At 45.8% G+C, this 13,178-nt stretch overlaps 1 protein-coding gene across 1 annotated transcript in view; it reads right to left on the bottom strand.

Annotated features, from left to right (window-relative positions):
• The window catches only part of LOC147901704 (MUS308 and mammalian DNA polymerase-like protein), a 207,354-nt gene that overhangs the window by 30,099 nt on the left and 164,077 nt on the right, over positions 1-13,178 (bottom strand). Inside the window, exons 20-22 of the mRNA XM_087374355.1 lie at positions 4,253-4,357; positions 3,565-3,917; positions 3,196-3,304 (exon numbers count right to left, since the gene is read on the bottom strand). Of these exons, the coding sequence (XP_087230481.1) occupies positions 3,196-3,304; positions 3,565-3,917; positions 4,253-4,357 (567 nt within the window). The remainder of the gene's footprint in view (positions 1-3,195; positions 3,305-3,564; positions 3,918-4,252; positions 4,358-13,178) is intronic.

Raw genomic sequence — 13,178 nt, 5'->3', positions numbered from 1 at the left:
CCATCCATATACAAGGTGGTACTATCAGTTTGATTCCCTCTTCAAGTTGAATTGAGCAGTCGTACTGTTAATGTGGAGAAATTTTCTTTTTCTTTCTCGTGAGCCCATTTTGCCTTGCCCTGGAGTTTCGCCTCCCTATGTTCATTTTTTTTCTTTTTCCTTCTCTTTCTTCATATCCTTGGCCATGTGTGTTATGATTGATGACATCTACAGATACTGTCGTATTACTAGTTGGGCATTGATGGTGCTACATTGGTGTACATTTAATTAGCATTGCCATGGTTATGTGATGAATTGTAATTTTCGACATTATGATGATTGGGACAGATGTCATCAAAGAAGACCACCACAAATTTACTGAGATATGGTTGCAAAACCCTTCTCATAAATCTGTAAAACTAACATGGTGGTATCCCAACTTAAGATCCAACTGGCTGAATACTTTAGCACCTTTCAGCACATCAAGTGGGTCATCCATTCATGGGATTGAGTATTGGTTCTTAATAGTCAGCTTAGTTAGAGCCTTCCAGTCAATACACATTCTGAAAGATCCATCTTTCCTTCAAACTAGACAGATAGGTGCACCAAACGGAGAACTACTTGGCCGAATCATAACCTTTTTCCAATAGTTCAGCAATTTGATGCTCCACGTCCTTTAATTCTACATGGTTCATTCAGTAGATCCCAGTTCTAGTTCAATAAAATGATCCTCCAGTCTACTAATAGGCATGAAAAAACTGAAAATATGTGTGAAAACGGTCATCATATGCCCAAAAAATGGGATGTTTTTCTTTTTCTTCAAGAGATAGAGGTTGCTTTCCATGAAGCACTGCTCCAAACTCTAGGGTTCTGAAGATTTTGAGGATGGGGACTCAAGAGGTAAGAGTAGGGATGATGCAGGAGTTGATTGTGAATCCAAAACAAATATGCACACAAAGGTGCATGCTAACACGCGCACAGATAGCCTGAAAGTATGAAACCCCCACATTGTGTGCACAGGTGGCAAACATTTGCAACTGTCATTCTCACAGCATGGTTTGGACTGGTTAGAGACACTGGTTTTTCCAAGGCCTTCTTTCTAGTTCAACTAATATCCACCAGAGTGCTATCGGCCCTTTGCAAAATCACCAAGACCCTTCAGTTCCACAAATATTCCATGAGGATCTATTACAAGATCCCGACACTGTTTTTACACAAGCCAAGAATTCACACATCCTTGTGGGCCTTTCCGTTACTCAAATGGGTTAATTTCCCTTATGTCAGCATTGCCTTTGGGCTTGCACTCACCCTAGGAAAGTCAAATACACGATTTGCAAGCTGATTTCTATTTCCATTTGTCACCGGATTACTATCACTTGGAAAGGTGTCCTATGGGGGTGACCTTACCATACAAGCGAGAGCCACATGATTGGACTTTCACTTCTCCAAGCCACCCAAGAACAACCGCTGATTCATCTAAGCCTTTTACTGACATTCTACTGACATAGGTTCCAAGTTTATCTACCATTACCCAAATGATCGGGCTTTTACTTCTCCAGCTCACAAGAAACATGCAGTTTGTCCCCTTGTTAAAGTAATACTCCCCCACCCAATTCACCATTACCTATCTATGGAGGGCCCACTAAGAAGATCTCGCAATTGCTACTTGGAGGATCTAAGGATCCCACTAATGTATGGAAATGGTGTTGATGGACCTCAAAATAAAGAGGTTCCCTCATAAAGTGGGCCAAAGGCTACCCACATTCTGCAGATCCAGTGGGATAGTTGTTCAAGTGATTTTCATGTTGCCATTCGCAATGTAGAGAGGTTTCCAACATCTGGGAATATAGCATTCATTTTCAAATTCTAGATGATGGTTTGACATGGTGTGACATGCATCAACCTTGATTTTACATGTGTTCCTTCTTTAGGTATTGCTCAATCTAGGGACCCAACTGATGAGACCTCCAACTTCGCGTATACACATGATTTTTTTTTAAAACTTTTTTCAGGTTGAGCTTGTTGTACTCCCTTTTATGTGCGATTGGTTTTGGACTACCAGATTTGGTAACCCCAACCTTTTCTAAAAAAGTGATTATTGTTTTTCTCCAGAGAAAACTGATTATTGTTTTCTACTAAGAATGTAAGCTTCATGGAAGCTCAGCGTAGCGCTTGTGTCCATTCTTTCCTACTTCCATCTACATGGACATCTGCCAATAAAAGCCTCAATTTGTATATTCTGTCGTCCCTTGCCTATTGTAAGTGGATCCCTGCATTCACACAACAATCTGGCATCTTATATTAAAATGTACGATTATGGTATTTTCCTAAGTCAGCTTCCAGCTCCCCAGTTACACATGAAAAAACTTCCTTTGGATGCAATAACTTCAAGAGAGGTTCTGGCTATATTGGCTTTGGGAAAGCGCTGAAGCTTGCTTCCATAAGCAATGGAAAGATTGCAAAACAAAGACAAGGTCAGCTAGTAATTCTCTTGTAGCCTTCAGTTCTAGGCTTTGAGTGATTTGAAGATTTCCGAATCTTTCAATCGAATTTCTCAAGCTATTTAGTCCTATGCAGGGTCTGAAAAACAGGTAGCGTAATCTGCAATAGTCCCGCAGAAAGTTGAAATAGTCAAAGCAGTGTCAAGACATCAATTCTTCCTTCGAACCAGTTGTGGTAGAGCACAATGATGTGCTGCCACTCTGCAAATTAAGCATCTATCAGAGAATTCTGCTAGATGTTTAAGGGCAAAGTTTTTGGCAAAATATAGGACCTTTCTTACAATGAGAGGGCCTTGGCCGAAGCTTTATAAAAGCAACTCTGACAAACCACTCCACCAAGCAAACTGTGACACTAATGATTTTTGAAGTCTTTATTGCAAACTTAACAGCTACAAACGTGTAGAAGGGGCTGTTGTGAAGGCAAAGAATCACGATGATGGTGCCACCTCTGATTTCTCGCTGCATGCTGATGCACTACAACTATAATCAAGTCTGAGCCTTTTCCTTACAACATTTCGTTCTTCCTAATATTTCCAACTTGCGAAGGTCCTTCTTATGTTTATTTGTGTTGCATATTTGTGTAATGTCCTGTAGACCCATTGGTTCTCTATTGCAATGTCTATTAGCTACTCTATGTGCTTTTCTAAACATCCATGAACTAAAGTTGGCAAGAATTACACATCAAACTGTTCCAATGCTTATAATGATGATGTACCTGGCAAATTGAATTCACAGCTTGCCGTTCCGCTCTTGCTTTCTCAGGAAGGCTTCCATATTTGATTTTATCCAGAAAACGTTTCCTTCCAGCTAATGTCCTAATATACCTGGAGAAACACAGACACGGGCATACATTCAACGTTCAAATCCCACAAATGCTTCCCACATTAACACTACACAAATCAAGGACTGAGAACCTTAATATTTGAGATATAATTGAGCACAAACTATACTGAAACAATTTTAAGTATTTCATTCTGCACTAAAGCTGAACATTATGAGCAAGTTTCACTATGTTCTCTCAGCTTCATCTAGAATGACAAATGAATTTTTCTTCAAGGTTACCGAGCATGCAGTAGAAAAATACCCATTTTCTCGGCAGAACTTTACTGCTTCTTTTAGCCACTTTGCAACACCAGAAAAGGAAGCCTTGAATCGAGTGTACTTCTCAGCTGCTTCTGATACACTACATTCCAGCTGCTCTGCCAGAGCATTTATGCCCATACCATAAAGAATTCCATACACAAGCCGTTTAGTGTGTTCTCTTTGCTTCTCTGTCACATCTGCCTCTGCTATCCCTGTCCATCGTGCTGTTATAATCACAAACAGGTCCCCAGTTGGTCTGCTTAGAATTTCTATCAGTGAGGCATCTCCAGAAAAGTGTGCCATGAGACGTACTTCAATCTGTGAGTAATCAGCAGATAAGAGTACCCAGTTATCCTGCAAAACAAAAAAAGCACTACAGCAAAGCTTGAGCAGATTGTAGATCATATATCTAGATGAATCCAGGAACATGCCCAAACTCATCCTCTAAAAACACAACATAGTGCAGTTTCAATCTCATGATAGTCACTCATAGGGTTGAAAACCATAAACTCCATCAAGCATAACAGGGACTAGCAACTATGACATCCCCACTGACGTCATCAGTGCCCAACAGTGGGTGTAGACCATAGTATAAACATATGCTCTCACACATACAAATCCACACACCCGCACATACTTGAGCATCCATTCAAATTTCAATACTGTATCAGGAAAAAATATTCAACTACCTGTGAAGGTATGAAAAAATTACGAGGATTGACTGTACAAGACTCAATGCCTTTCCCTGCTTCAGAGTCTTGCATGACATTGAAGCTCAGAGGATGTTCTACGCACTGCAGACACATCAAAATATAATATCTTCAGCAATGACAAATACAAGCCTTCTTGCACACAGCATTTGTTGATCACCACAGCATACCAATAACCATATTCAGCATACAAAAAGTACAAAAAGGAAACCTCAGTATACCAACCCCGTAAATTCCTTCTTCAAAAATATGAAGGTTTTTTTTTCCTTCAGGAGTCAATAATAAGATCCCATGTGCACAAACTACGACTGACCACACATGTCAAATAGTCTAGAAAGTTTTTTCCCCACATGACAAAATTAGCCCCTGTGACATTGCACATCACAACCTCTGCATCAGCGGTTGTGTAAGTCTGGACTTACATGTCTTTTTTTTTGGGCATAAAAAGAACTTGTATTAAGTATTTAAAAAAACCCAAGAACAAGTGCTCAAGGAAAGAGTACACCATACATAGCATGAGAAAAACCGTGAGGGTCAATGCCGATGCATCAAAACATCCTAGTAAAGATCCAGGGCTGAGAATGAAAGTGCCACCTCAAACCTGTAGTGAACTCTGAGAAGAAGGGACAGCCTTTTCAATCACTGAGGAAGATATGGCAGAAGTAGCCCTTGCATACTTGGCCAAATGACCATCAGATTGTGTACAATGTCTGTCCAAATACTGGCCACGGTGTAAGATGGGTGGACTTGGGAGCCATCAAGTGCCTCTGCATCGTGATCTCCATATATCCAAAGCTGAAAGGCTTCACTATGGTCTCCCATCATGTGTCCACTGAGACATGTGCAGGTATGTAGGGAAAGGACGGAACAACATCCAAAGAGCATATCACTCAACCAAATGGTGTCAAGCTGGAAAGCCCAATAGGAGTTTTTCATCTCATCAAACATATGAGGCCCAGACAGAGAAACCCAAGCCACTGAGACCCAAGTATGAAACTTAGGGAAGGGAGCCAATACACTCAAAAGTCCCGCAATCGCCTTCTAGACACCTAGCATGTCTGCAATTCATAGGCAACGTTGAATGGACTCCTTAGAAGAAAGGCAACAGGGCACGTAGGAGAACTCCCAAACCTAAATCTCCATTGATTTACTGCAATCCCTTAAACTCCTCGCAATGAGAGGCTTTGGAGGGTTTCCAGACCCTAACACTAAGATGAAACCTCCTAGCATCTAGCAGTGTAGTGGAAGAATGGGAGGGCCTTCTCATGGTTTCTTGCATCAATCCACTCCTAGTCCCCAAGATCCCACTGCAAGCCAAACCCTCCAAAATCCCGAAGGCATGTCCTCCAACGGGGGTCTAAATACTTGCTAGAAGCCAAAAACACTGCTCCATGTTCCCCAGGATCCTAACGGCTTAAAAACATGCATCCATGATGATATCCTCATCCATGGTTTTGAATAACTTACCCCCAAGATTCACATCAAAGACCAAGGTGAAACCTCAACCATATCTCAAACTCAGCTCTTTAATCAAATCACAACCACAGGTGGCTGGAAACTAGATCAACCAAGTTATGGAATGTATTCCCTAAACTTCATGGAAAGTGGATACGGTCAATCATGCATTGTCCACTTTCTATTATGTGGTTTCAACCATTGCTCCATATACACTTTGGCACTAAATATTTGCTAACTTGGATAGAGTGTATGCATGGATATAAAATTTAAGAAAGGTATTTCAACAGCATGATTACAAGTGAAAGAATATTTACTATCTTGGTGGCATGACAGTTTCACAAACCTAGAAAGCATGGGCTTTATGGAGACTTGTTACTTCAATTAATAGTCTCTGTTTGAGGGGAGGGGTTCCTATCCTTCCGGAGGTGTTACCGGAGGCCAAAGGCCACTGGTGTGAGAAGCATGAGTTGTGCAATGCTCTAATGCAATGGATCGTGCAGAGCGCACCGTGCAGTAGTGTGCAAGTGTCGTATGCTATACTGCAGTGAACGATGACGTACGAGTGCACTATGCTAAGTGACAATTACCGGTGAACTCCACAACATAAGCAAAATAAGAAAATCCTACACTGGTGAACAATCCCCATATCCGGAAGAGACAAGAGAGATGAGAAAGTGACCGAATTGGCCAATGTACATATCACTGGACGTGTCCCCAGGTCACAAGTCGCAAGTCACAAGAATACACAAGCCGCAAATCACCAGAATACACAGGTCTATCCCCATAGTAGACAAAGGGTACACACAAGTCTCTCACATTCGCTCCTTGGTGAGCTCGTAGCTCTAGCCTCTATCTCTCCTCACTCTCCTCCCTTTCGCTCCCGTGCCGAATGCCGAATGCCCCCCTTTCTCTCTCCCTTCTCCTTCATCTTCTTCGCTGAGAATCTCCCCCTTTCTTCCCATTGGTCATCCTCTTATCGCCTTAGATGTTGGGGATAGCCGTTGCGCCGCTGGCTCTCTTGATGGCTTCGACGACCTCCTGACTCCCTGACTCGCCAGCCGGATGGTATAAATTCTCCATGTGCAGGTGAGCTGGTTCACCGCACCTCTGATGGCTTCGGCGACTTTCTGACTCCCTTACTTGCCAGCCCGATGGTATAAATTCTCCATGTGCAGGTGAGCTAGTTCACCGCACTACTGCACCACTGTATCACTGAACCACTGTGTAATATAAATACTCCTGACTGCTCCATGTGCTAAGCTCACTCTCCATGTGCGCAGCTCTTGATGAGATCACTTTGGACACGGTACTCCTGGTTGACCTGTGTCGACCTGTGGTTAACAGCCTCGGACAGTACTCCTGGATGAACCCGTGTGATCGCGTGGCTAACTTGTGTTGACACATGGTCAACATGTGGTCAACAGATGTCGTCATGTGGTCAACGCCTGTCGACAGGTGGTCGTGTGATAAGGTAACAGTTTCCCCCGCCACTATCATTCACCGTCCCGGTGAATAGAAAGGTTGGACGAATCCGTCAAAGAAAAATAAAGATGAACTTTCAAACCATGGATATGGTGATGGAGTGGGAAAAGGAAAGAGTACAGACCATGTGGTTGGCCGTGGGAGTAATCCAAGATTTGTATTAAGTTGAAATGTGAAAAATAAACTGCTGTATTATAAGGGACAGCATGGAAAATTGCAGAAAAAACTGAGTACATCTTGAGGTAAGACACTGATATTTACAGTGAGGGCCAAATTGCTTGGCAAAATCTAACAGTGCAAAAAAAAACCCAAACACCAACAGCCATGTATCAACCCTTCTATGAGATTACAGAGGGTGGTAAAGCTGCAGCCTGTTCCTCTGCCTTCTCCTCTTCCGCCTTCGTATTTGGCTCTGTGGCTTTTTGCGCATCCCTTTGCTCTGGCTCAGTCATAGGTATCTGTGGATGGGGTGCTTCCTCCTCACACTCAAGCGTGTCCATCACATTTCTCAGATTTTCATACTTGTCTTTATATCAGTGGTATCGCCGGTAGTAATGATCCTTTTGCTCTTGCAAGGTGGACTGGGAAGTCTGGAGGGTGGCCAACTGCATCCGAAGAGCTGTGAATTCTTCCTCCATGGATGAACGCTTCTTTTCCAATTCAGCCACTCTGGATTCTGATTTTTCTTTGGCAATCTCGGAGGAAGACAAAGACTCTTTTAACTTGGTAATCTCCTGGTGAAATCTGGTCACCTCCGTGACATGCTGGCTGTGCAAAGTTGCCAGAGCTGCAGCATGTTGGCTGCGTAAAGATGTCATTGCTGCTTCCCATTCCTGCCTGTGATTATGGAGGCGATCCTCAAGGGCAGCCTTCTGAATATTCCAAGCGATGTCACGCTCATGTATTGCTGAGTTCTTCTCTTTCTGCCACCTTTCCTCCTGTTGTCGAAGTGTCACGCTAGTGGCGCGCTGCTGGGCTGCCTGAGCTCTCTCGAATTCTAACTTTAAATGTTGCTGTTGAGAGAGGAGCTTATGAGCATAACCTGTGGAATTGAAGACCGCTGTCCCAAGCTGCGTGAAGGTGTCATCCATGATACGCTGAGCAAGATGCAGGGACCTTTTCATCCACGCATACCTGTCGCTGTAATTCATCCTGTCCGCCAAATTAATGACATCCCCCAAATCCTCAAACATGTCAGGAAGAGCTCCCTCTTCCTCGGTTGACAGGTTTCCTGTAGGTGCCAATTTGTCCAAGTGCACAAAACATGTTGGGGCCCTGGAGATCTTCTTGTTCTGTGCGAGGCAGTCCATGGTGAAGATTTGAGTGAGATCCTCCTCTTCCCCACATACTGGTGAGCGTTTTTTGTGAAGGACAGATAGTAGTTGGCTGTAATCTTCATTCTGTTTTTCCACCAGGGAAATATTTGAAAGAGGGGGGCCCGATGAAGCAGCTATGTAAGCTGTGAACATATCATTTTCATGAAGGGGTGGGCAATCCACAGATTTGGGCAGAATCCCTCCCTCAAATACCTCCTCTGATGCTGAAGTGGCCGATGGAGCATCTCCGCGAGAGGGGCTCCCACTCCCGTCTCTAGTCCTGTCTCTGCCTGGGGAAGCTGAAATGTGAAGTACACCCTGGGATGACATCTCCTAAGAAAGCCCATGGGAGTGGGAGTCGGGTCCCAGGCTAAGATTCAGGTCCAATACCTGGTCCAAAACATGGTCAGAGGTCGCCTGAACTGTGGTGATGACTGCATCGGTGAAAGTGGTAGGGGGTGAAGACGAAACAGCTGCAGTCCTGCGTAACAATACACCTGTCGAGGAAGTCCCGGTACAACAGTCGTCGTCACGGGTACAACAGGAGGTGTACCTGGTGCAATCCCTGGAGAAGCCTGAACAAGTGTGACTCATGGAGAGGCAAGTCCTGGCACGGGCACGACTGATGGAGATACAAGACATGTCACTGGTGGTAACCCTGGGGCACCGGTAACAGAATATACTGAAGAAGCTCCGATGCAGACTTCATGAGGTGGCGCTCGCCGAGGTGTCCTCCTGAGCGAAAGAGGAGAAGAGGCAGTCCCGAGAGAAGGAACACTGGAAGTGACAGTAAACGATGTGGAAAAGGGGGTGATAGAAGCGGAGAGAGATGATGAAGGGAGGCGACCTGTGACAATGGAAGGAGGGTTGGCCTTCCACTGATGAAGTAAGAAGGTGAGGTGGGGCCCACAAGTACAGGTATATGTGCCCCGACGCTTGCGAACTGTGTTACGAAAGGCAGAGTAGAAGAGTGAGGCGAAATCATAGGGAGTGACTGAGAGAATGGAGTCTAAGGCAGAATGGATCGCCTTGGTGATGAAGAAGTGGCCTGGGGCAGAGTAGAAGTGTGTGAACAAATACCTTGCTAGAAGCGCCTCTCGGCTGTTTCCCTCGAGAACTTTCTTGCACTCATGTCCTCTGCGATGAGTTTTACAGGTAGACAAGAAGGACAGGAATGTGGGTGAGCCGGTGTGAGGTGGCAAAAAGGAAAGTGTGGGAAGACGGAGATATGTGGACATGAGACTAGGAGTGAACATGTGACGGGAATTCAAGAACCCGAATGTGTCTGTTGCAAAGTCATAAGACTGAATGAACGCAGTACACATTTGGACATTCACCGGGGGAAGTGTGACATCATCAAACTCCACGAGAGACATGCGGGCTATCTCATCAGGTGACAAGATGCTAGACAGCTTGAGTGTGGGATCGAGGAAAGGTTTGAAAACCACCCGAATGATCGAGGAGGATGAAGCTGGGGGTGGAAGATCACAAGCCGTACTTTGTGGGGCCAAATCACCGCCACCGTTACTGTGACCACTGTGCCCACTGGATGCCTTGGATGGTGTTTTGATTGTACCTGTGGGGGGAAGATAGTCCGAGCCTCCATGATCTGAATCAGAGGAACTCGAAAAGGGGGATAGCTCCTCATCCGATATGATAGTGATCCTGTCGGAGGGAGGTAAATCTGCAACTGCTCGAGGTCGTCTCGAAGTGCTTTGTGGTGTAGACCCGGCACCCAGGTCATCAATGGTGCGCTTGCCAAGTGATGCCATGGAAGATGGTCCCGATCCTGTCGTGTGGCCTGCTCGAGCCCGATGGAAGTCAACGAATAAAGTATCGCGGGGTAATCTGGGTTTGTACTTGTGGCGAGAGGCACGGGTAGGCATGAACGATGGCGTCGTATGGAGAGGAAAAGAGTACGGAGGGGGTGTCGATGTCGAGGTCTGGAGAGGCAAGGAGGAAGGAGGAGGTGTTGATGTCGAGGTTAAGCCCGGAATCTGCTACGAGAGAATACTTTAGCAGATCCACCAATGCAGGCCCATGCTTCGATGGAGAGGAAAAGAGTGAGGAAGGGGTGTCGGTGGAGAGGGAGAGTAAAAGGACGGATGTAGACTAGGGGGGAGGAGGGGGGCTGGAGCTAGGAGGGGAGAGGGGGAGATGCAGAGGGTGTAGGGAGGAGAAGGGGGGAGAGCTGCGCAGGAGAGGGGGGGGCTGTTGCGCAGGAGGGGAGGGGGCAGGTAGAGGGAGAGGAGGGAGGTGCTGCGCAGGAAGGAGGGGGAGAAGCAGGGTGGTGAGGAGAGGAAGAGAGGGGGGGGCTGTTGCGCAGGAGGGGAGAGGGCAGGTAGAGGGAGAGGAGGGAGGTGCTGCGCAGGAAGGAGGGGGAGAAGCAGGGTGGTGAGGAGAGGAAGAGAGGGGGGGGCTGTTGCGCAGGAGGGGAGAGGGCAGGTAGGGGCGGGGAGCGGGTAGTAGAGGGAGAGAAGGGGAGGAGAGGGAGCTGCGTGGAGAGGGAGCGAGCTGGTTGCCAAGGAGAGGAGAGTTGGGAGGAGGATAGTTGGCCACCCAACTAGCGCGCTTGTGAGTGTGGTATGTAAAGGGTGGAGAAACCAATGGAGGGGAGAGAAAGCCAGAAAGCAAATCCGCCAAACTTAACCTTATCCACCAAAAATAGCATATCCACTAAATTTAGCATATTCGTCAAATTTAGCTTATTGCCAAATTTAGCATATCTGCCACATTTAGCTAAGTGCCAAAAATAGGTTGGACGTGCATCAGGATGATGGAAGATGGAAGAAAAAGAGATGAGTGTGACAAAGGTGGAAAGAGAAGGTATTTGTAAGAGGGAGATAGGGGTTTGGTCATATGGTGGAAAGAGAAGGTGTGTGTAAGAGGGAGGTGGAGAGTTGGACATACGGTGGAAAGAGAAGGGTTTTGTAAGAGAGAGGTAGGAGGTGGGACATAGGGTGGAAAGAGAAGGTGTTTGTAAGAGAGAGGTAGAACTTGGACAGAGGGTGGAAAGAGAAGAGTTTTGTAAGAGAGGTAGAATTAGGACAGAGGGTGGAAAGAGAAGGTGTTTGTAAGAGAGAGGTAGAAGTTGGACATAGGGTGGAAAGAGAAGGTTTTTGTAAGAGAGAAGTAGGGAGTTGGACAGAGGGTGGAAAGAGAAGGTGTTTGTAAGAGAGAGGTAGGGAGTTGGACAGAGGGTGGAAAGAGAAGGTTTTTGTAAGAGAGAGGTAGGGAGTTGGACAGAGGTGGAAAGAGAAGGTTTTTGTAAGAGAGAGGTAGGGAGCTGGACAGAGGGTGGAAAGAGAAGGTTTTTGTAAGAGAGAGGTAGGAGTTGGAGAGAAGGTAGAAGGAGAAGGATTTTGTAAAACAGGATGAAAAGGGGAGGCCGTAGTTAGAGAGAGAAAGTAACACAGAGTGAAAAAGGGAGGCCACATTTTAAGGGTGGTCATTTAGAGAGAGATAGTGGCACGGGATGAAAAAAGGTGGTCACACTTAGAGAGAGAAAGTGGCTCGGGGTGAAAAATGGAGGGCTCACTTAGAGAAAGAAAGTGACACTTGGGTGGAAAGAGAAGGACCCATTTAGAGAGAAAAATTGGCACCAAGGGCAGAGAGGAGGAGCCATGTAGAGAGAGAAAGTGGCACTAGGGGCAGAGAGGAGGACCCTTGTAGAAAGAGAAAGTGGCCCTCACTCAGAGGGAGAAGATGTCACCAGGAAGGAGAAGGATTAGGAGGGTGTTCTCTCATTGATCATGGTACCTCTTGATGCGTGACCCATTCACCGGGGCAAGTAGAAGTCTGCCTTCTAAACTGGCCAAGTAGACTCCGCCACTTGGGATAAGCTTGGCAATGAGAAATGGACCTGTCCAACCACTCACAAACTTAGGTTTGTGTTTGAGAAACTTACTGGAATACAAGAGTACTAAATCTCCGACTTTGAAATTCCTTTTTCTGAGGTTCCGGTCATGCCAAGCTTTTTGTCGCTTCTGCCAAACTTCTTGAGCGAAAACTGCTTCACGTCGATGCTCTGCCAGTGCTTCCAAATCCCACAAGCGTTCCATTGTGCAGGCTTCAAGGTTGTCATTTTTGTCTGGAAGAATCCTGTGAGTGTCAAGATGAAATTCATAAGGCATAACGGCCTCCAGTCCATAGACAAGCTCGAAGGGTGAATACCCAGTACTCGCCTTGTAAGCCATTCGATATGCGAATAAAGCAGCTGGAAGTACGTCATCCCAATCGGCTAGAGAATTTAGGCAAAGTCGATGCACGATCTCGCACATTGTGCGATTGGAGCTCTCAGCTAGACCATTGGCACGTGGGTAATAGGGAGATGAAAATTTGTGAACTATTTGAAGCAGGTGAACTAGTGCAGCAATGGTGTCATTTAGGAAGTGAGACCCTCTATCACTTATCAACTCAACAGGACAACCAAACCGAGAGATGATCTGGTCATATAGAAATGTGGCTACTACCTGGGCTGTACAGTTCTTGACTGCCTTGGCTTCGACCCATTTGGTTCCATAGTCGGTGGCAAGCAGAGCATACTTGTTCCCTCGGCGTGTGGCAGGAGAGATGGGTCCAATGAAATCCAATCCCCAGCGATAGAAGGGAGGCACCGGAGTGAATGGTTTGAGAGGGAGGTACTCACG

This window comes from Dipteris shenzhenensis, chromosome 5 (genome assembly GCF_047967505.1).
Source record: "Dipteris shenzhenensis isolate YYH24624 ecotype China chromosome 5, Dip_SZ_1.0, whole genome shotgun sequence".
NCBI lineage: Eukaryota > Viridiplantae > Streptophyta > Polypodiopsida > Gleicheniales > Dipteridaceae > Dipteris > Dipteris shenzhenensis.
Note: the sequence above shows the minus strand (reverse complement) of the source record. Positions and strands in the feature narration are given on the sequence as shown.